This window comes from Monodon monoceros, unplaced genomic scaffold (assembly GCF_005190385.1).
Source record: "Monodon monoceros isolate NGI ecotype Baffin Bay Population unplaced genomic scaffold, NGI_Narwhal_1 Super_Scaffold_18, whole genome shotgun sequence".
In the NCBI taxonomy this organism is placed as follows: Eukaryota; Metazoa; Chordata; class Mammalia; order Artiodactyla; family Monodontidae; genus Monodon; species Monodon monoceros.
The window spans coordinates 116,526,043-116,550,474 of record NW_021703774.1 but is presented as its reverse complement, the minus strand read 5'-3'; the positions used below and the strand labels follow the sequence as shown (position 1 = coordinate 116,550,474).

Sequence of the window (24,432 nt, the reverse complement as noted above, 5' to 3'; positions counted from 1 at the left end):
TCAAAACTGTACCTGAATGTGAATTGAAATTGACTACCTGGTGATTACTCAGCTTAGCTGAGCATTTCTAATTCTTAGAAGATCTCTGGGGGTGAATTTTCCAAGCATGTACAAAATTAGTTGAATGACTTCCACAGTTTTAATGGCATGGTGCAGCTAAAAGCCTACATGCTATTTTGAAAGTTTAGGTGCAATTGGTGACCAAGTGAAGTAACTATTCACCGTATGCTCTCCTTATTCACTCAAGAAAATTTAAAGAGAAAAATGGATGGCAATATCCCAAAAGGATTATTATCTTTATTCCAATGGCACCTGGAGGTCAGGAATCCAATTCGGAGGATATGTAACCAAGTTAGGAAAACAAAAAAGAAGGACTTGAATTTCTGTAACATGGGAACTGCAATTCCAAGATCACAATAGGTATCCCCGATGAGGCAGCAGCACCGCAGGGGGTGATCAAGTGAAGAATCCTGGCTTACCAGATAGAAAGGCTGCTAAAGTGCTGGTGTCAGTGGTTCCTGTAATTTTTAAATTACTTTCTCACTCCTGCCACATTAACATCTCCTGGATGTATCATAAACTACTTATTGAGGCTGTTCAGCTGGAAAATTGAAAAGAAAGACTTTCAAGGGTTTTTCCTCCCTGAAACAGGTAGGAAGATAGAAAATAGCCCTTGTTTCTTTTGTTTCACCCAGGATAAGCTTTTGAGAGTCTAGTGAATTTGCCACCCAATAAAAGAATTATTTGTGTACATATACATTTAAATGAAGCCTGGAAATATGATAACAACAAAGGGAAGATGGTTGCTTTTCATAACTTGAGCTGTTCATCGAGAAATGTCAAAACATATTTACCTTTTGAAAATGTCAAAGCTTAACACTATATGTGATGAACCTACTTCAATAATCTGTGAAAGCATTGCAATTCCTCTACAAATATTGTGCAATCCAAAAAAACGTTCATGCTAACAAGGAAATACATTAGGCCACACAAAGCCAGAATAAAGAATGTCATCAAATCAATTCATTTAAAGCTGAAACCATCAACCACCAGCAAATATTTTGCAAGTCTTTTCCTGTATCTATATTGTTTCAAGCTACCTTATGTTCCTTCAAGCAAATACCACTCCTAGGTTATAAATGAATCGAAGTGGAATGAAATGTCAGTGTGCGATTTCTTTAAACAGAATTTCTGTACATTTAATTATTTTTATCTTAGACTGTGTGCATATACTTTTGATAAAAGAAGCTCAGATGTAAGTATCTGGCCCGACACGTTGTGCAGTACCATTGAATTTGTATGCATAAAGAAGCTTTAAGATAAGGTAAGAGTAGAGGAAACAGCAAGAGAAAAATCCAGAGGTCAGAAAATATAGAACATGCATGGAGCAACCAATGGTTCAATTGTGCTGCATTGTAGGGTGCTAAAGGGTAATCGTGGGGAAAAAGTACTAGGATAGCCAAACTGATGTCATGTGGCTTGGGGTCTTAAATGTCAGGTGCAAGAGTCTGGGCTTTTCTATAGGTGACACAGGGCCAGTGAAGGTATTTGGGCATGTAAGTAACATAAGCAATCCACACTTTAAGAAAACTAATCCAGCAGTAACAAAATGGATTTAACAGGGGTGATATTGAATGAAGGCGGGACAACCAGTAAAGACAGAGTTGAATGGATACAAGATTATGTTTTCTCTCAGTAGGATTCCCAAGATGATACAACCATGTACCCAGAGAGCGTTCTTTCTGAGAGTAATACAAAATCATGAATTAATTAGTTGGCATGGTGCAGGTCAGAGTGTTATTACCGTGACTCACCAGTGTTACCGGACTGGAATGTCCTTCATCAACCAGAACACTATGGCCATGATTAGTCTTGGGGCCAACTGGGGGGCGGGGAGACAGGATTGGCATGTTATTTCCTATAGTCCATCCTGTGTGCTCTCCCTAGAATAAGAAAGTGATTTAACAAACCGATGCATAATTAGTAATCTAGGTTACGTTAGTGCCTGCCAGATAAGAGGTGTTATGTGACTAGAGAAGTTCTTTCTCACTCTTTTCAAAAGTACTCCCTCTGAGGACCATCATGATAATCAGGAGATGTTTCCACAGCTGTACTGGGGACCTGGGTGTGGTAGTGAAAGGCAGGAAATTGAGTATGCTTTATCCAAAGAAATAGCTGTGCTCACAGTAACAGCTACAGATGCGGTGTATCCTTAGTTTCAGCAATAATATTTATTAATCTGCTTTAAGCAGATCATTACAAGAAGCACAATGTTCCTCACTACTCTGATCAGTAGAGACTACCAGAAAGTATTATTTTTCTGCCTTAAAAAATTATTAAATAATGCCATAAGCAAAGGGTTATATATTACATATGGGGGACCTAAAATATAGGTCTTTCGCCAAGTGTAGCTATAGGTGAAAATGTTATGAATAAAAATCGTACAGAGGAAATGAAGTGTCTATCAGGAATTTCTGCCAGTGCTAAAATGTGCCCATGTGTCTGGTTAGTATGTCTGGCAATCTGGGCGAGAGTGAATAGAACACTGTTTCAGGAACCATTCTCCAGTAACTATTTTTTCGATCAACATTTCAGCAGATAAATTATAGAATCTATCAGTCCTCGATATAGGACACTATTGGTAAAGTTGATTTAACCACAAATCTCTACACACCAACTTTTCTGATTTTGAAAAACTGACTTATTGTCTGTTATTTAACAACACTTTTGTAATAAGAGTATGTTTTAACTAAGATAAAATAGATTTGAGTCTATCAGGCAAGAGGGAAAATTACTGTTTCCTATGGCGAGTTATTCCACAGAAGCTTTACGAATATTCATCAGTTTGTGAAATGTGTCTTAAGCCCCACGTTTGGAATACCCTGAAAATGAAGGACAACACGTGGGTTTGAATGGCTCAAGAAATTGAGTAAAACTGCCAACCTGAACTGAAACCTTTCAAGCATGCCTAATTGAATCTCTCATCTCTTGATTTAAATTTACACATCTTCTAAGTTGACTGCAAAGATGAACTATCAAATGCAAAGTAAAAAACAACGAATTTTAAAATGCCTTCACAAAATGTCTAAATCTTAAGCTTTTGTTTGCTAAAGTAGATCTTTCCTACCATATATTTTCAAGGGTCACGTTCACATGAAAATGTACCATTGGATAATTCTTAAAATGCCCCATTTTCCATCCCATTGGGAATATCACCATCTATTTTTACCTTTTATGACAAACAAATCTTTTGGCCTCTATCACAAATCAATCAAGAAAATACAAAAGCAAAATTTCAAACTTGAGAAGAACGGTTTCAAGTTTTTCTTACAATGACTTGTGCCTTATACAATTTCTCTTGCACACCAACTCCTATTTTGTTATGATCTTCTGTAATAATAGTGGCCAAGATTTAAGCTTGGTGGAACGATCATTTGACCTCAGTTATGAGTTACCCCAAAATAAAGTGCCCCCAAGCCACTTCAATAATAGTACCATTGGCCTTCAAAATCATGAAATAATATTATGAAGTAAAAGAGTTATGTAGCTCCTTACCTTAAATCTCTGAATTCGCTCCTTCCTAGCTAATGTCTCCAGTTTCTTTTTAATTTCAAGCTGATGGTAACGCTAAGCACACAGGAAAGAGTGGAGGAAAGAATCATATCAATTGTAGCAAAGAAATTTTTAGAGGAAAATAATCCCACTATCTAACTGTATTCTCATTTACCCCTCTTGTCATTGAGATGGAGAAGAATCACCTGCATAAGTGTGCAAGTGGGAATACAAATTGGTACAACTCTTTGGAAAGCCAATTCCTAACATACATTAGGCAGTTAAAAGTGTTCCTACTCTGTAACCCATAACTTTCATTTCTAAACTTAAGGAGAAGTCTGAATAATAATAAAAAAATGTTTTATGCACAAATATGTTGTCTGAAAGGTTGTGTTTTTTTTCCTTCAAAGCAAAAATTCAGGGGCAACATAAACTTTAAAGAGAATGGTTTCAGTTTTTGGTGCATCCATATAATGGAATAGAATATAATTATTAAAATAAGCTTCCTAAAGATTTTGGGGTTTTTTTGTTTTGTTTCTTTTTAAAGCACTTTACTGAGGTATGATTGACATACAAAAAGTTGTACATATTTAATGTGTATAACTTGACTTTGAAGATAAGTATATACCTGTGAAACTCTCAACTACAGTCTATGTCATAAACATATCCATCACATCTAAAGGTTTCCTCCCACCTTCTTTATTATTATTAGTTTATGATAAGAACACTTAAGATCTATCCTCTTAGCAAATTTTTAAGTGTACGACACAGTACTGTTAACTATAGGCAATAGATCTCTATAGTAGATCTCTAGGGCTTATTCATCTTGCATAACTGAAACTTTATCCCCGTTGAGTAATACCTCCTCATTTTCCTCTCCCCCAGGCCCTGGCAACCACCATTACACCCTCTACCTCTATGAGTTTGACTAGTTTACATTCTTCATATAAGTTGGACGTGGAGAAAAGGGAAACCTTGTACATTGTTGTTGGGAATGTAAATTGGTGCATCCACTGTGGAAAACGGCATGGTGGTTCCTAAAAAAATCAAAATTAGAACTACCCTATGATCCATCAATTGCACTCCTGGGTATATATTCAAGAATTGAAATATTCAACAATCTCATTTTCATTGCAGCAGTTTTCACAATAGCCAACACATGGAAGCAAGCTAAAGGTCCACCGACGGGTAAATGGATAAAGAAGATGTGGTACATATATACAATAGGATATTATTCAGCCTTTAGATTTTGTTTAAAAAATGGAAAATACATGTAATGCTGATAAAAGTAGGATGCAGAACTGCACAGAAACACAATTTTATTGGTCAAGCTCACATTATGTGCGTATCTGTGTGCTAGGAAAGTGCTTCGCGTGCATCATCTCTTCTTGAACAATTCCAACTGCTAAGCAGTCTCATTTTACAAATGAAGAAACTGAAGCAGAGGGTCGTGAACTTGCCCCAGGTCATACACCTAGTCAGTGGTGGAACTGTAATTTGAATCTTGGTCTATCTGACACTAACTTCCTGTTTGGCTTTTTTTTTTTTTTTCATAAAAACCTCCCAGTAGTCATCTTATTGAACCATTCTGCAGCTTGAGACCCCCCTGGCTTCCAGGACACCACTCTATCAGGTTTTCCCACTGTTTGAAGGTTCTTATCTACCCCATGTTGTTCTTCCCAATTTCCTGCAACGCACACACCACGAAGCTAGAAACCTCAGAGTGGCCCTGGGTGTCTTCTTCCCCATTCCTCATCCAGGCAGTATCGGTCTCTCTCCCTGTTCCAGATCCCTGTGGGCAGCAGCATTGCCCCAGTATGTCCACTACTGCTGTTAGCCCACACCCTCTGGCAACAGCTTCCTAGCTGACCTCCCACCTCCAATCTTTTCCAGCTCATTAATCCATCTTCCACATTTTTAGCAATGTCATCTTTCTAAAACAGCTCTGCTCATTTATTTCACTCCGTGCTGAAAAATGTTTCATCGCTTCGTCACCTACACTGCAAACCTAGCTGGGAATTGAAGGCCTCCAGAAACAGGGCCCCAACTTATTGGAGAGTGTCACTTCCTGCCAGTCTTTCAACCAACTCACAGTGTAGTCTGCCCTCAGTGAGCTTTCCTTTCCATCCACAATGTCCCCTCACACCTCTGTAACTTCACACCTGCTGTCTTCACTCTCTGGAATGCCTTGCTTATCTTTTCATGTCAAGTTTCATTGAGTCCTCCAGGTTCAGTTCAAGAAGCAGGACCTCTGTTCAGCTTCCTCTGACTCTCACAGAGGCAAGTCATCATTCCCTTCTTTTCTGAGCTCAGTCTATTTGTTCCTCTCTTCTAGCATTTGATCACTTTCTACAGCATTTTTTAAAAAATTATATCTCACAGCTACATCACATAGCCCCATACTGGTACATGGTAAGCTTGTAGTTAATGTTTATTGCATGAATGAATATGTGAATAGTAATACAACAACATTAGTAAACAGCATCAGCATAAACTAAATGTGAGACAAATGTAACAATTTAGAAATATTTTATTTTTAAATTATATTAATATATTATATATTATATAAAATTATATATTACACATTAACATTTATCTAAGCTATTTATTCCAAACTTTAAGAATACACAAAGACTCTTTAATAACAGCACATGTAACAGTTATGATGTGTCCATTACAGGAAATTTTGGAAAACGAAAGTTCAAGAATTAAGGCTAAGACAGAACTTGGTGCCTACTGATTAAGTTTGAAATTATGTATAATTAATTTTACGCTGTACTATTTTTTCAACATTAGTTGTAGGATTCCAGCTAATGCTTTTATAAAGAAGTGAATTTGGGAGCCATAAACAATGATTCTATGTAATTCATGCACATGACATAAATCACAAAATGAATTCCTAAATGAACAAATCATATACATCCGAAGAGAGCACAACACTTGCTCAATTTAATAGTAGCATAATAATAAATATTTTGAGTGGCACTACACTTAGTATTGGTTTACTGATGATTCTACAGTTGGTCATAAATGTTTAGTGCACCCACAGGTCAATGGTTTTATGAGCCAAGTTTTCTGATTTACAGCTACTTGGTCAAGCCGAGAAGTGACATGCTTTTTCACAGACATTAAAACGGTATTGATGCTTGAAACTACAAGTTCCATGGAGCGAGGCTAAAATAATTTATCAAGTTAGCTAGATATCCTTCTAAAAATGCCATGTCAGACTGAAAAAAAAGTTGTTGATACTTGGGTTGTGAATCTGTGCTGACCAATGCGGCCTAAAGTAGGAGGGACAGCAGATGTTTCAATGCCTGCTCCTTGAAATTTAGCATACGGCTGAGCTTCGGAGCCCTCAAAGAATAACAAATCCGAAATAATTCATGGCAGTGGAATTACTGATATTTAAACAGATGTCACTTTTTTTTTAGCAAATGGAAATTGAGGTACAGATGGTGAGGGCTGGTATGTTTTAAAGTAGCCATTACGGATTAAAACTCTACATTTGTTAAATTAAATATCACAAAATATACAATGATGTCCATATTTTTCCCTAACTGAAATGAAGAAATGCTTACTTCAGTGTCTTGTCTCCTCACTACCTAGAGAGATATAGAGTATTTCTCAGGTCACCTTGTTCCATTCCTTTTTAATGAAATATAGGAAGAATTCCCCTGCTTCTGGGTACAGAAAGTATTATTAATTATCATATTAATAAATATCAGTTGTAAAGAAAATAGTTAATACTTGTACCTCCATATCAAGAACCTTATGGAAAATAGCCTGGGCTAAGCACTCCCGGATATATTTTTGGTGATCCCTCTTCATGATATTTAGCTTGTATTCCTTTTCAGAAAGTATCCTCCCATTTCTTGTGATCTGTCATGAATAAATAAAACATATATAGAAATACAAAGCAGAAAATGTATTGTTAGTTCCCTAAGAGAGAGAGATGGACCGTCAGTTGATCAGACAGAGAAGGAAGCAGCGTCTTTTAAGGCTAATGAGGTGTAGTGCTATGGCTGATAAATTTTCACTTTTAATGAATGTTTCATAAGGAAAAGAAAAGAGAAAGGCAGTCTCATATACCCATCATTGTGAAAACACATACAGGTGGTGCACTTGACGTTTAAAACAAGGTTTTCATTAGAGTAACAAATTTCCCTTAATGGAACCCAGGTGTTCTTTTCATTTCTTTTTTTGAACACGTTGGGGAAGAAAGCGTGGGGTGCTACCCTGAAACAGTGAATAGGAGCAGTGATCACAGGACTGATGATCTCACAGGAAATACTTTGAAGGGCAAAACATGTAAGCTACAGAGGATCTCATCAATTTGTTTTTAAAATAATTGGTTTCATTACTTTGTTTTCACACTGCTTTTCTTCTTTCACTCTCTAGCCCAGAATGTAATTTAATTTGCTATGATTCAGATTATACAGTACTGCAGATATAAAGTATTTCAGATTGGTTTCAAGTGACATCACTGCAAGTCCCAGGAGTGATAGTTTCTGAATTTTATTTACTTGTTTTTCTTTTATTCCTTCCTATGGGCATATTTGTTCTATTTTTCTACATCTTACCTAAACTGAGGATGTTATCCTTCCTGGAATGTTCATCTTCCTTTTCACTTATTTAAACCCTGCTCTTCTTTCCATACCTAATTCAAGTCCACATATTTCTTAATTTTGATAACTAGTTTTTTAGTACTGTTGTTGCAACCTGTTGGAGTATCGAGATCAGCTAGAGTTGTGCTACGAGAGATTGATTATTGATCATCTTTTTTATGAATGCATTTTCTAAAGGAAGAAAGCAGTGTGGTTATAGAAAGTGTGCTTGGAATTACGAATAACTCAGTTATAGTCTTTGAAATGTGTTGTCCATGGGATATCATGTCATGACTATCCAACCAGGAAAAACTGTTGAGAACTTCCTGCACTGCCCCTCCCTTAGCAAGTAACTTGTCATTGATATTTCTCCTCTGGGAGTATCTAATCTCCCCAACTAGACTGGAAGCTCCTATAGGGCAGAAGTTCTTAAACTTGAGCCAGCATCTGAAGAATCACCTGGAAGACAAGTGGAAAAAGACTGATGGACCCCACCCCACAGTTTCTGACTCAACAGATCTGGGCTGGGGCTCTAGAATTTGCATGTTCTAACAAGTTCCCAGGCGATGCTGAACAATCCTGATTCAGAGACTGTATCTGAACTGCTCTAGAGAAAGGGCTGCGTCCTTCCTGTTTGAGTTGCCATGCACATAATCAGTGTTCAATAAGTGCTTGTTAATGACGTTGATAAGTAAATACAAAGTCCTTCCCATTTATATATGAAGCTCACAGACTTTTATCTGAAGAAGTAGTGTTAATGCTACCCACAACAATTACAACAACCATTTATTACACATCTCTAATTGCTACAACAATCTTCAGAGCGGGGTATCATTATCTTTATTATCGTCCTTCAACTGAAGAAGTTGGAGCTGAGAAAGTTAAGTGTTTTCCTGAACATTCTGTCTTGTAAATGGCAGAGCCAGGTTTCAGCCAGGTGTAGCTGATAACAAAGCCCCAGGAGACAAAAAGCAGGCTCTCTGAGAACTACCCAGACAGAGTGCCAAGCACATAAACAACAATTAGAAATGCAATGCATATCCTTTCAACACCATGGCAACAATAGTTAAGGAAACCCACAGTGTTTTAAGAAAGTAAACAGCTAAAATTGTTAGTCACACTTTCTATAACCACACCCCTTACTTTGAATGGAAAACTACAGTGTTTTTTAAAGGTTTTACATTATAGACATTTAGAGAACTGGAAATTTTCTGGAAATGATGGTTTTGAAGCTAACGAAAGACACTAATGTATCAATAAACCATCACATGAAATGAAAGAGTTTTTAAAAATTTAAAGGAAAATTTTGAACTGTTCATGTCTTCCACACCACATCCTGTGATTATTAAAAACAATATTTTTTTTCTGAAGACAGTAAAGTCTTTTCTATCCTTACTCCCTAACAGTTCCTGGTTTATACAATATGTTCAATAAATATGGGTTGAATAAATGAGTGGGTAAATAAACAAATGACATATGCTCTTGAAAACTCATAGGGATTTTCCTCAATAATTTATAAGTTGCCTTAGCAGCCATCATGACCTCTCTTCCTATCTTTTGAAACACAGCCTCAAATAGATAAATCAGAGCTTTGGAAAGGAAGTAATTTTTCTAAAATGAGGGAAGGGAAAAGATGTCACCGATAAGCTCAAAGAGGAAACCAGAAAAGATAGGGAATTATTGGATTTAATGAAACAAGAGGGCAGGTAGGAATGAGACCAAATCTTACCAGCCCTGATCTCAAGAGATGCCGCCTTATCCTTGTATTGTTAAAATATCCAGCCAGGTGTTTATCCGTAAGACTATTATATGCTGCAAGTAATCTGGAACAGAAAAATGAAGCCATTAAGGTTTTATGAGGTGTTGCTTGATAACCAAGGCAATTCTTGACTCTCATCCCCAAACTGTGCATAATCGTTCATTCATCCAGCCAGCCAGTCATTTACGTATGTGTTTAAAAAACAAGTATTGAAATAAAGATGTTTAAAAAAAAAAAAAAAAAAAACAAGTATTGAGCACCTACTGTTTTCTAGGTTTGATGATAAGGACTGAGAGACAGCCCTGATGCTGTTTTATCCCACAGACAAGTATGGAAATCAGACATGAACAATTAAGTTGGTTATGAAAAATCCAATAATAGAAACATGCAAAAAATCGTGGGGACACAGAGAAGGAGGCCACCAACTCCAGTTGTCAAGAAAGTCTTCGTGAAGGAAGCCTGATGGAAAAGTAGGGGCTTCCTCAGAGGACCCTTCAGCCTCTGGTTACACACCCTAAATTCTAGTCACTCAAACATCCTTGCACTCCCTAAACATATTCTGTCCTGTCTTCAGGACACGATGTACAGTCCCACTACTGGGAAGTCCTTTCCCTCAGCAGATATTAGCTAATGGAGAACATCTGTGATGCACAAGCATCTCTTCTCCCAAGAAACATCCCCTGATACAAACTGGGTGTGCTGTGTTACCCTCCCCTCTGTTCCTCTAAGACCTTGAGTTCCATTACACATCCAAGATATGTTACTGCTTATTTCTTAGTCTACTCCTGTTGGTTTGCAAACTGGCACACACACACAGAGGGCAAGGGAAGAGTGAAAAAAAAAGGCAGCCACTCCAGATTGGTAAGTGGCAGGATTAATAAGCAAAGGAACTTCCTTAAGAGGCTTGTCTTGGGCAGCTGCAAGATGAGTTGCTCTCCGCACCTGCCCATCAGAATCTTAAAAGTTTATATAGAGGCCTTAACTGGGTTCAATCGTGTACAAGGTCTCGATGACCTCCACAACATATTGCTCTCTTAAGTCTGCACCCTTGAAAATGGTCCCCACTGTGGGAATGGCGGGCAGAACATATGCATTCCAAGGACAGGGGAGAGGGTAAGGAGCTTCTGATTGCCCAGGTCCGGCTTGAGGCGGTCACATCCTTTCAATGACCTCCTCCAATACCTCTGCTAGATTTGAAGGTCAGGATGGCGCATTATTCTCCGCATCCTTACTTATTTCTTATGTACCTGAATAACGATGTGTTCAACACATGAAGATACAATTTTGTTTGGGACTCATTCTTACTGGTATAAATTTCAAACTAAGCTTCAGCTCAGCGTTTAGAAGTGTTAACTTCCACATATATATACAGACAGTTTCATTAATTCCGCATCCAGAACCAAAAAAAAAAGTTCATAGATTACTGCTGATTTTTACGGTCTTTCATTTAAAAGAGAACAAATTGGTTCCTTGGTTACATGGTCAATATAAGTCTATAAAACAAAGTTTGAAACTACTTTTTCTAAGTTTTAACCTATCCCTCATTAATTATTATCTTACGAAAGCAGGCACACATATACATATACATGTATGTATACATGTATGCATGCATGTGCATCCATATGTGTGTGTGTGTATATATATAAATATATATATACACACACATACACATATAAATGTGAGTGTGTTTCTGTAGAGAGAAACAAAGAGACAGAGGGACAGAAAGAAAACACGCAAGCCTAAACATGGTCCTAACATAAAGTTGTCCTAAAACAAATGCACACCCTATTACCCGCCACAAAGATTTATAATCTGTACATTTCATGAGCAGCTGATCCCTAACTTATTCTGAAACAAGAACAGGGACTCATAGAATCGAGTAAATATCATTAGCAACAATTTTATTTAGCTATTTGCACTGCCTTAATTACATGGAGATGGTATTGGTGACCTTTTCCTGTCTTTTCTCCTTAATGCCCGTCTCAGGAAAGTTCCATGCTGTCAAATGGTAAGGAAAGTTTAATTTTGTCCACAAAAGAGACTGAAAAGCAGTTACAAAGCCCAGAAGCCAAGGTGCCACATGAGAGTTGCAGACCCATGAACAGCTGCAGAAACCATTATTTCACTGGGTTTACGTAAAAAGACAACCTGAGAGCTTCAGTAATGCACATACAAAACCAGCCCCGGATAATGCTTTGAAACCATCTTTTAAATGAACCATCTTGGTGTCCTATAGTTCATCAAAGGTTTCCTGTCTCCAAAAGGTCAACGTTGTATCCCTTACCCTTTCTGAATCTCAGAATACCTTTTCAGCAACTCGTTTCAGAAAGGTGAGCAGGTGTCTCTCAGTCCTAACAATCATGATTCCACAGTTCACAGATTCTTAAGATAAATCATTAGACTGATATCATATATAGTCTTTTGTCTGTTTTTCAGGCTCACATTTTAAAAAATCAATAGTTTCGGAATAGCTATGAGTGCTAAAACCCTGATTAAATGTAGTAGGGTCAAAATGTTAAGATAACGTGGACCTCCACTTCCCTGTTGACTGTAAAATATCCCATTCTTTTAATTCAGACTTTGAAACACTTCTAATATTTAGGTCTTAATAACAAAGCTTAGCCAGCTTTGGCACTACCTCATTCTAATTCTGCTCTCTCAGGCTCCTATTGAATGAGTCTGTGTGTGTGATGCCCCTCCAGTCTTACTGACAAGCGGAATAGATCCAGGAGAGTTGAAATCTTTGCACACAATGATTTTCTCACCTCTTCCTGTTTAGGAAAGAATGAAGGTCCCTGGTTGGGGGACCATTTTTAAAGCATCTTTTTCCATGACTATGAATAATAACCAGCTGGGTCTCCCCAGGCTCAGCCATTTCTTTTTCAGAAAATGCCTTAATTTTTTTAACTGAAACTTTAGATAAATGAATTGTTTGCTAACAAGAAACTATACTAAATTATATACAGGTTTAGTAAAATGGTTATTATGGACTGAATACATGTTTCCCCCCAAAATTCATAGGTTGAAACCCTATCCCCCCATGTGATGGTATTAGGAGATGGGGCCTTCAGGAGGTGACTAGGTCATGAGGCTAGAGCCCTCATGAATGGGATCAGCACCCTATAAAAGAGACTCCAGAAAGCTCCCATGTCCCTTCCACCATGTGAGGACACAGGAAGAAAATGGCCATCTGTGAACCAGGAAGCGAGTTCTCACCAGAAACTGAATCTGCTGGTGCCTTGATCTTGAACTTACCAGCCTCCGGACCTGTACGAAATAAATTTCTGTGGTTTAAGCCACCCAGTTTATGGCATTCTGTATAGCAGCCTGAAAAAACTGAGACAGCAGCTAATGCAAACATTTCCACAGTCTACATATAAATGTCAACTTCATTCTGACCATCAAGCTTCCTTCACAGGGAGAGAGTAATAATCCTGTGGCTCAGTCACAACCATGATCTGTCACAACCTTCCCACTCTGCTCCTCTTCAAGGGTGCTTGGTATGGGTTTGCAGCCTCCCTTTGCATGTACTCAATTACAAGAGCTTTACTGACCCAGCCACTTTGATTTAGTAGAGCTCTTCTCATCTTTCTGCCTTTCCTCTCCACTCACTGCTACTGTTTCTCCTCACCATGCACATTTCTTCCTCGCACTCAGCACAACCCTGGGCCAGATGAGGTCGCCTCACCTGGGCTTTGGGTTGTGTTGCACCTTGAGTATTCTACTCCCCTTGTAAGTTACTGCCTGCATCTGTTGCCAAAGCTGGACTTCGTGGTCATGCTGCCTCAGTCCTGTGATCCTCTCCTGTTCCAATCCACAATATCAACAACCACATTGGTCACAGCGACCACCCGGCCACTGTGACCACATCACTCAAAAGCCATGCTGTTCACACAAAGGCCCATAACTAACTGGCCAGACCAGCCCGACTCGCTGGCTTCTTTATATGATGGACAAGGCTATTTACCAACCCCTGTTCACTGGGTAGAGAAAGACCTCCTTTCCGGTTCAACGCGCTGGAAAACACTGTCCCCCAGGAAACAAAGCAACCTTATCTCTATGATGGTTACCATTTCCCCCACTTCAATCCACACCTCCCAGTCCCTGCAGTGCCTGAGTATTAAGGAGCAGCTGCTGAGTCACTGGGAGAGCCGCCTTCCCAGCTATAGCCTTTCAACGCTTGACCCCTGAGCCCCTGCCGCCCACCATGTAGACGACATAATTGGGGCTCTGAACTAATAAGGTCAATTCCTATCTAGCCCTCCATTTGCCCCCAAAGAGAGAAAGAGTATTCCATAGAAACCCAGACTAACAGGAAAGGCACTATCATATTAATCAGAAAACATTTATTGTGTACTATTCTCAAGGCATTCTGTACAGCACCAGGGATCCAGAGATGGCACAGACACTACATTGACAGTACTTCCAATTCAGTGGGGAGGCATGCATGCACATACAGTGTGTATGTGTGTGTGTGTGTGTGTGTGTGTGTGTGTGTGTGTACTTGATTTCTTCCTGTGTCACAGGTTAATTCTTTCACAAATAGTTACTGAGTGTCCCCATGTCAGACACCGCGCCTTCAGCTGGGGAAGGAGTATAGTATCTCTATCCCATTCTGCAGATTACAAAGCTCTTCCACACACATAGTCTCATTCGTTTGTTTTCAGGCCTCTGGAATGTGAGTAATATCTAAAAGTCACAGCTCTTCCATCTTCCTAAGATGGAAAAGCTCCAAAACAAGATTATTGCTCAACATGAGTGAGTCCAAGAAAAACATGCTGAGGGTAAGGTTTCCTGGACCATACTGATAGAAGAATTTCTTGAACCCCAACCTTCTCTCCCAGCATGCTGGGCCCCACACTGTCTACTTCTGTGGAGGGAGAGGGATGTAGTGGTCAAGACTCCAGCTCCAGTCCAATCCTGGCTCCACCATTACTGGCTCCATAACCGGGAGCATGTGACTTAACCTCCCTGTCTATGCCTCGATTGTTCTGCCTTCCACAAGACACTTGAACACTCACACAATTCAGCCAAGTTCTTTGTCACTTTACAACAAGGATCACCTTTCCTCCAGTTTCCAATAACATATTCCTCATTTCTGCCTGAGACTCCATCAGAATGGCCTTTACCATCCATATTTCTACCAATATTCTGTACATGATGTGCTGTGTAAGAAGATGGATGCTTCCTTTCCAGCTCCCTTTTCAGAATCACCTTAAAAGTCCCTTCAGGAGAAAATATTTTCAAACCATATATCTGATAAGTTGTTAATATCCAAAATATATAAAGAATTCATACAACTCAATAGCAAAAACCCAAATAATCAGATTAGAAAATGGTTAGATCTGAATAGATATTTTTCCAAAGAAAGCATACAAATGGTCAACAGGTGCATGAAAAGGTGTTCATCATCATTAGCCATCAGGAAGATGTAAATCAAAACCACAATGAAATATTACCTCACACCTGTTAGGATGATTATTATCAAAAAGACAAGAGATAACATGTTTTGCCAAGGATGTGGAGTGAAGGAACTCCTTAGGCACCATTGGTGGGAATTTAAATTGGTGTAGCCACTATGGAAAACAGTATGGAGGTTTCTCAAAAAATTAAAAATGGAACTCCCATATGATCCAGCAACCCACTTCTGAGTACATATATATAGGAAATAAAATTACTATCTCAGAAAGGTATTTGCACCCCCATGTTCATTGCAGCATTATTCACAATAATCAAGACACGGAAACAACATAAGTATCCATCAACAGATAAATGGATAAAGAAAATGTGGTACACACACATACACACACACACATATACACTTGAATATTATTCAGCCATAAAAAAATAAAGAAATCCTGCCATTTGTGACATGAACAGAACTTGAAGGCATTCTGCTAAGTAAAATAAGTCAGATTGTGAAAGACAAACACTGTATGATCTCACTTATATGTGGAATCTAAAAGATCCAAACATATAAACACAACAGAATGGTGGCTGCCAGGGGCTCAAGGGTGGGAGAAATAGGGAGATGTTGATCAAAGGGTACAAACTTCTGATTATAAGATGAATAAGTTCTGGGAATCTAATGTACAGCATGGTGATTTCAGTTAACAACACTGTATTGCACACTTGAATGCTGCTAAGAACGTAGATCTTAAATGATCTCACCACAAAAAGAAATGGTAATTATTTGAGGCTGTGGTAGCATTAACTAAACTTACTGTGAAAATCATTTTGCAATATATATGTGTATCAAATCATTACATTGTACACCTTAAACTTACACAATGTTATATGTCAATTATATCTCAATAAAGCTGGAGATAAAAGGTTTTGCATCTCACAACTTTTCCAGCCTCTACCTATTACCAGTTCCAAAGCTGCTTCCACACTTCTAGGTATTTGTTATGGCAGCACCCCACTTCTTGGTACCAATTTCTATCTTAGTCTATTCAGGCTTTGTAACAGAAATAGACTGGGTGGCTTAAACAACAGACGTTCATTTCTCACAGTTCTGGAAGCTGGAAGTCCGAGATCAGGGGGACAGCATGGTCAGATTCTTGTTGAAGGCCCTCTTCCTGGTGTACAGATGGCCACATCTTCTCATTTGTTCACATGGCAGAGAGAAAGAGAGAGGAAAGCTCTCTGATGCCTCCTCTTATAAGGGCACTAATCCCATCACAAGGGCTCCATCCTCATGACCTATTTACCCAAAGCCCCATTTCCAAATAGCATCATATTGGGGATTGTGAATTCAACATATGAATTTGAGGAGTATACAAACATGAGACCATAACAGAAGGCATAACTGTCTCCATTTTGTAGATGAGGAAAACAAGACTTAGGTTAAGTCACTTGCCAAAGATTATGTAACCTAAATCTTGTTCCTGATAACATACACCAAATCACAGTGAAACACACTTGTAAGGGCTTGCTAAGGCGGGGACCAGGATGCTAAGTATAATAATGGAAAATTGTGAATCATTAAATATTCACAGAGATATAATTCCACCAATTTCTAGTACAGAGATAAGAAAACTTTAAATAAAAATTCTTCAGATGAAAATTAGCAAATACATACCTGTTATTTATAATTAGCCATATCATTAGCATAAAAACAATGTACTGAAATCTTTAAATCATCTTACTCTCTTATATATATTTCTGCAATCTACTTTATACTACAAATTACCTGGTACACTTGTTCAGAGAGAACATAAAGAATGTTTTTAACACAACCAGTTTTATTTAGCTCAAATTCTTGTGACTTAGCCCATCTGAATTAATGAAATTTGTATTCGTTTATTATTGCTCTGTACAAAACTATCACACGCTAGTAGCTTGGAAACAACACAAATTTATTATAGTTCTGGATGTCAGAAGTCTCATACAGGTCTCACTAGGTTAAAATTAAGGTGTCGGCAAGGCTGCATTCCTTCTGGAGGCTCTGAGAGAGGATTCTTTTTCTTTCCTTTTCCACATTCTAGAGGCTGCCCACATTCCCTGCCTACATTCCTTGGCTCCTGGCCCCCTTCCATTGCCAAAGCCAGTCAAGAATTTCTCATGATGCCATCTCTCTGATTCTGGTTCCTCTACCTCCCTCTTTCCCATTTAGGGACATTTGTGCTTACTTACATTGGGTCCACCCAGCTTAATCCAGAATAATCTTCTTCTTTTAAGATCAGCTGCTAAGCAACCTTAATTCCATCTGCAACCTTAATCCCTCCCTTGCCATGTAAAGTAACATATTCACATGTCCTGAGGATTAAGACATGGACATCATTTAGAGGCCATTATCCTGCCTACCACAAGGTCTTTCTATATCCAAATGTCAGGAAGCAGAAACACTGGACACTGAATGTGATGGTGTTTGGGCTATGATGTATATTGTCCAGTGATTTATCATGCCAATGATCCCCACTTTCAAAAAGTACACTTCCCAGGTGGAAGAAGGCAGTTCTTGGAGCCACACCAGGATGCACAAAACAAGCTGGGACCTACTTTGCTGATCTAATTTTGATATGCCACATGTAAGCACTAAGACAAAAGAACAAGAGGTACACCAAGGAGCATTTCAAACAATTTACATTTTTTTTCTCATAAGGATAATAATAGAGAAGTAACTTGCTTTAGGTGAATCTAATTTGTGAAAAGACAGATTATCCCATAGGACATAATTATATTCATGTCAAACACCATCTATTCAGCACTTAACATATTTCATTAAATTCAAATAATTATTATATAGAACACTAAGAAAGAAGAAAGTTTTACCAATTATACTATGACATACCATTGACTGTAACCTGCAAATGATTTTAGTAATGTGAAACGTGAAAAAAAATCATTTAGTATTAATGAAATAGATTTCCACGCTTGTTTACTACTACACATATTTAGACACACCTGGGAAAGAGAAAAAAGAAGGGATATAGAAGAATATGGAAGGGTCCCCACAATCAAAAGCCTCAAAATGAGGTTAGAGAAAAGGATTTTATGCATAAAACAATTAGAAAGCATATAAAAGTATACTTAAAAAGCACTCACAGTGGTGTTTTGGAGCTTGCCTATACTGGCTCTCATAAGACAATTGTTAAAATGTTCAGGAATTTTGCAAGCCATTGTCAGTTTGAAATTGGCCAGCTTGGGAGTATTTACACCACAGAAATTGGAAAACACTACAAATCAGGGCTCTTTTTTCTTTCTGAAAAGCCAGTTCAACAGCACACCAATGACTAAATTTAAAAATAAGTGGCAAGATATATCACATGGGATAAATAAAATGATTCATTATATGAGCCAACATGTATGCTTTACATCCTTTTAATCCAGAAATTCATCTTTTGTATGTAGTATTTGACCAAAGGGGCTCATATTCTTATTCAACTGTTTCCTATCCCTAATAAAAAAAAAAACATAAGGACTCCCACAAATACACTGACATTTTTCAGCAGCATTTTAAGAAATGTTATGCAAGATATCTCTTTACATTGCCACAAATGGAAAGGTTCAACTCACCTACCAATCTGGAAAAACTGATTTACACTATTTTATGCTTAACAGAATCAAGTGAGACTTAGGTGAATGAGCACAGTTTTATTACTAAGGATGAGAAGCCTAATGAAGAGGTGCTTTGCATTTCAGAGGTTACGAAATCTGCAATTTGTAGAGTTTGATAGTGTCCAAGGAGGGTCTATATCAAATTTCCACTGCTAAGGCAGGCTTCCAGGCAGATAAAATGTTTCTGCAGCTCACATATTAAGTGCTTGTACTGGGAAAGCAAGTTAAACAAATCACAGGATACTGTGGCTTGATTGCTTTCATGTTACAGTTCATGAGGAATGGAGCTCCATCCACCAACCCAAACACCTCTCTTACTGTCCATCAGAAAAGATTTGCAAGAATCCACCGAATTCCCGTTCTACGAAGAAACTCAAGCCACCCAAGTTGAAGATTTTGAATCTCAGTAAGAGTCTTAGCAAAGAAGTTAAGAAAATCTAAATTGAAACAACTTCCTCAAATAAAATATCTGAAAGCAACACTAATAACCAGAAAAAGCTTTTTATCATTAAAAACTGCATGTCTGTTATTTAAGAGTGAGAAAATTTAAGAAATATGTGACCAGACACCTCAACTCTTAAGAGGCGCAATGATTTTCCTGTAATTATTTAAGGCAAATAAATCTCTAATACTTCCTGCCCAAAGTAAAAGAAAAGGATGAGATTTAGAGCCAGAAGGCTTGAGGTCAAATTCTAACTCTACCCCTTAAAAGATGCCTGACCCTGGAGAATTCAATCTTCTTCTCTTTACAATTATTATCACCATGAAGTAAAATGCTGTGACTGCTTCCTGAAGTGGATGATCTATGTTTCCTGGCCTGGAAATAGATTTACCTGGAGCTATTACATCATTGGATTATAGAAATTCATATGTGAAAAGGTCTAGTCAACTCCCTCATTTTATATTCAGGAAACTGAGGTTCTAGAAGTAGGCATGATTCATCAGTAAACTCAGATCAAAGTCCTCAAAAAGAAAATGCAGAATGTCACAGGAGTTCCCATAAAATTGTCCCTATCCCTTTCCTAGGGTCCTTGTCTTGCTACCTTCCACCAGAATTTCTTTCACCCATGTTTAATCACTCCCTTTAGAGTCATATAAGATTCTTTCCTGTATGCTTCTCTACAAGTTGTAGAATGGAGCCATGCCCACGGTAAACACTCAGCCAAAACTGGTTGAATGAATGATTAATCAGTTAATAAAAGCAAAATATATTGGCCCAATTCCTTGACCTATAACCTTTTTAAAAAAAATCCCTGTGTAAGAATCACATTTCTTCTGCTTCAGGATAATAACTGAAAATAATCTATAACAAAACAGACCCAAAAGCATGCTTTATATATTTGGACTTTTTTTTTAATGCAGAATGCTCAGTGTGGATGAGCACACATTGCTGACAATGTTAGTTTTGTTGTTTTGGTTTTGTCAAATAAGTGCCTTTGCAGTGTGCTACAAAATTGCATTGGAAGAAAAAGTTCCCAGGGAGACAGGAAAAAAACCTTTTGAGGAAACTTGAAGAACGACCAATACAGAAGAGCAATTGACATAAGGGTCAATTATTTTCCAAGCCCTTATAAGAAAACTCTTTGCCAACTAAAATTAAACCATGAAACTCTGCTGCCTGCCACTTTATAGAGGGTGACTGAACTGATATTGTATAAATGATTTTATATTACATTCTTCATTCTTTTTTATTTGCATCCTAACCTGCCATATCTCAACAATTATGCTAAATATTGATTTACAATCTCTCAGTTTATTCTAACGATGCAGCCAGATGTGAACCATCATATTATTTTATTTATGCCTTTAATATGATGGTTTGGAGTGACTAGTAAAAACAAAACTAGTCTCCAAACTATGCTGACTGCTGGCAAGATAGTTTTCCAATGTTCAGAGATGAGGCAATAGGAAAACAGTGCATGGAGAATCAGCAGGCCTGAGACACACTAAGGTTGACTAGTTCCTTATAAGAACTGATTTGAGCCTCCAAGCTCTTCTCTGGAGACTTAAGAATTTTATATCTTTGAATAGCAACAACAACAAAAATTGTGGCCACTTAAAAAATATTCATTAATAGAAACATAATATCCAAATTAAGGGAGAGAATGACGCTGTTTGGAGGAAAGGTGACCAGCAGGAAAGTTCCAGAAACAAATCATTTTTATCACTAGTATTTATTGATCATTTCCCTTTTTTGTAGTGTACCGTAAACTCTCTCTATAACATGCACTATGTATTTTAACTCTCAAAACCACCCTGCAAAGTACTGTTATCCTCCCTCTTCACAGAAGAGTAAACTGAGATGTAGAGTAGTTAGATAACTAGCTCACAACTAGTTAAAGGCAGATTCAGGATTCAAATGAGGGACCACTCTGCTTTAATCACTAAACTGAACTATGTTCTATGAGGCACAACTGTCCAGTGGAGCTCAGCCCGGGGAACGAAAGGCATGTAGGGCGTCAGATAAGTGAACAATCAGCCTGTAAAGGATGCTAAGAAGGTAGGACCATCACAGATGATGACTGAAAATTCTGGGAGGATATTTTGGCTCAGTAAAGGAAAATTGTTTAAAAATCAAAGGAAGGGCCTGTAAGACGGTATGCCCCATGCTCCTGGGACTGGATGGTTTTGTGACAGCAGTGAAGGGTTTTAAGCAGGGAAATGGTATGACCAGATTTTTTTTTTAACATTTTTATTGGAGTATAATTGCTTTACAACGGTGTGTTAGTTTCTGCTGTATAACAAAGTGAATCAGCTATACGTATACATATATCCCCATATCCCCTCCCTCTTGTGTCTCCCTCCCACCCTCCCTATCCCACCCCTCTAGGTGGTCACAAAGCACCAAGATGATCTCCCTGTGCTAGGCAGCTACTTCCCACTAGCTATCTATTTTACCTTTGGTAGTGTATATATGTCCATGCCACTTTCTCACTTCGTCCCAACTTTCCCTTCCCCCCTCCCCATGTACTCAAGTCCATTCTCTATGTTTGCATCTTTATTCCTGTCCTGCCCCTAGGTTCTTCAGAACCAATTTTTTTTTTTTAGATTCCATATATATGTGTTAGCATATGGTATTTGTTTTTCTCTTTCTGACTTACTTCACCCTGTATGACAGGCTCTAGGTCCATCCACCTCACTACAAATAACTCAATTTCATTCCTTTTTATGGCTGAGTAATATTCCATTGTGTATATGTGTCACATCTTCTTTATCCATTCATCTGTCGATGGACACTTAGGTGGCTTCCATGTCCTGGCTATTGTAAATAGTGTAAATAGTGCTTAGGCAAAATATCACCAAGTAGCACCAATACTGCCACTCCTTGATGTCATAGCTGATTACATTTGGGAAGCCTCTTTTTTCCCTTCTCATAATCTAATCTGACAATTTCTATGGTAACTCTCATTCGAATTACTTGTAAACAAAATTCAAATTCACTAAAAGAATATTGAACCTTGATTCTATGTGCTTCTGGATGCCCATATTTTCCAAAGCTAGTTTCATGCTCGTATTTAATATTCAGCCCTTCTGCTGGGTCAGTGATAATCATGGTAGACAGCTCTAGGTATGGGGCTGACCTGTCAGGGAATAATCAACAAACACCTATGGGCAGGTCCACAAGCAGCTGTGCACTTGGCAAAAAAGTGCTGTGTTTTCTAAATGTACTTTTGATATATCACATGAGGGGAAAAACTAAAAGTGTACTGAAGAATTTCTATCACACTTCTGTTGCTTATGTCCACCAAAGTTTAAGTTAGTTTCACAAGGGCTGGTTCTTTTAAAAATGTCCTGCTGTTTCTAATCATTTTTGAGACCATGTTACCAGTGGGCTGTCCACTCACCCCACTCTCTGGAAACAGAGAGATAGTTTAAGTCTTCTATTGCTACTTTTACTCTATAAGTTTCAACAAGTTGTTTAATCACATTATCCTCAGTTTCTTCATCTGTAAAAGGGGGGAAATAATAGAGCTTCTATTAAAGATTAAATAAGACAAAGCCAGTAAAGCACCTAGTGCAGTGCATGGCATCATTCGCTACTGTAGTGTTTAGCAAAGTTTTATCCTTAAATGAACCATATATACATTTGCCTGTGCTCAGAAAGGGGTAAACACACCATGCTTTGCCACACAGAGGAGGTACATCAAGACCTGAGAGTAGGGGGACAATTCAAAAAACCAGAAATGAAATGAAGTCTGAGCCAGTAGAAGGAAACATAATAAATGCCAGGCCATGTGAAGAGGGGGTGAGGGAACTTGACTGTTCTAGGAAAAGGGAATATATGCAAAGGCCCAGGGGTGAGAAAGCACTATGGTCCCAGTCTTTACCCTATACTCCTGCACACACACACACACACACACACACACACACACACACACACTTCCAGAACCCCCATATGAAGCATGGAGGATTCCACTGTGTTTCAAAGGCCAGAGGATAAAACTGAGAGGAGGGTGGTCAGCATGCCAGCTGCCAGACATGAAGGTGTTTCATACAATTATTTTATGCAACAAATACAGAGTGCTTATTAGGTAACAGGCCCCGGGCTGTTGTAAGGTTACAAAGTCCCTGCCCTCAAATTATTTAAAACCAAGAGGAAATACAGGCATACCTCAGAGATATTGTGGGTTTGGTTCCAGATCATCACAATAAGGCGACTATGGCAATAAAGCAAATATCATAATAAAGTGAGTTACATGAATTTGTTGCTTTCCTGGTGCATAAAGAAGTTATGTTTACAACATAATTGTAGTCTATTAAGTGTGCAATAGCATTATATTAAAAAAGTAATACCTTAATTAAAAAATACTTTATTGCTAAAAAAATGTGCTAACCACAATCTGAGCCTTCAGTGAGTAATCTTTTTGCTAGCGGAGGGTCTTGCCTTGATGTTGACGTTGATGTTGATGCTGATGTTGACTGCAGGGTGGTGGGTGCTGAAGGTTGATGGCTGTGGCAGTTTCTTAAAATAAGACAACAATGAAGTTTACATCAATTGACTCTTTCTTTCATGAATAATTTCTCTGCAGCATGTAATGCTGTTTGATAGCATTTTACTCAGAGACCTTCTTTCAGAATTGGAGTCAATCCCCTCAAACCTTGTCACTGCTTTATCAATTAAGTTTATGTAATATTCTAAATCCTTTACTGTCAACTATCTCCACAACACCTTCACCAGGAGTGGATTCAGTCTCAAGAAACCACTTTCTTTGCTCATCCATAAGATACAACTCAACCATTAAAATTTTACCATGAGAGTTCAGCAATTCAGTCACATCTTCAGGCCCCACTTCTAATTCTAGTTCTCTTACTATTTTCACCACACCTCCACCGAAGTCTTGAACCCCTCAAAGTCATCCATGAGGGTTGGAATCAACTTCTTCCAAACTTCTGTTAATGTTAATATTTTGACTCTTCCCATGAATCACAAATGTTATTAATGACATCTAGAAT

General features: G+C 38.2%; 1 protein-coding gene across 1 annotated transcript in view; it reads right to left on the bottom strand.

Moving 5' to 3' along the window:
* Window positions 1-24,432, bottom strand: part of ERICH3 (glutamate rich 3) — a 101,451-nt gene that overhangs the window by 65,541 nt on the left and 11,478 nt on the right. Inside the window, exons 2-8 of the mRNA XM_029226994.1 lie at window positions 23,814-23,941; window positions 22,824-22,925; window positions 11,847-11,913; window positions 9,886-9,979; window positions 7,306-7,431; window positions 3,556-3,627; window positions 1,815-1,943 (exon numbers count right to left, since the gene is read on the bottom strand). Of these exons, the coding sequence (XP_029082827.1) occupies window positions 1,815-1,943; window positions 3,556-3,627; window positions 7,306-7,431; window positions 9,886-9,979; window positions 11,847-11,913; window positions 22,824-22,925; window positions 23,814-23,941 (718 nt within the window). The remainder of the gene's footprint in view (window positions 1-1,814; window positions 1,944-3,555; window positions 3,628-7,305; window positions 7,432-9,885; window positions 9,980-11,846; window positions 11,914-22,823; window positions 22,926-23,813; window positions 23,942-24,432) is intronic.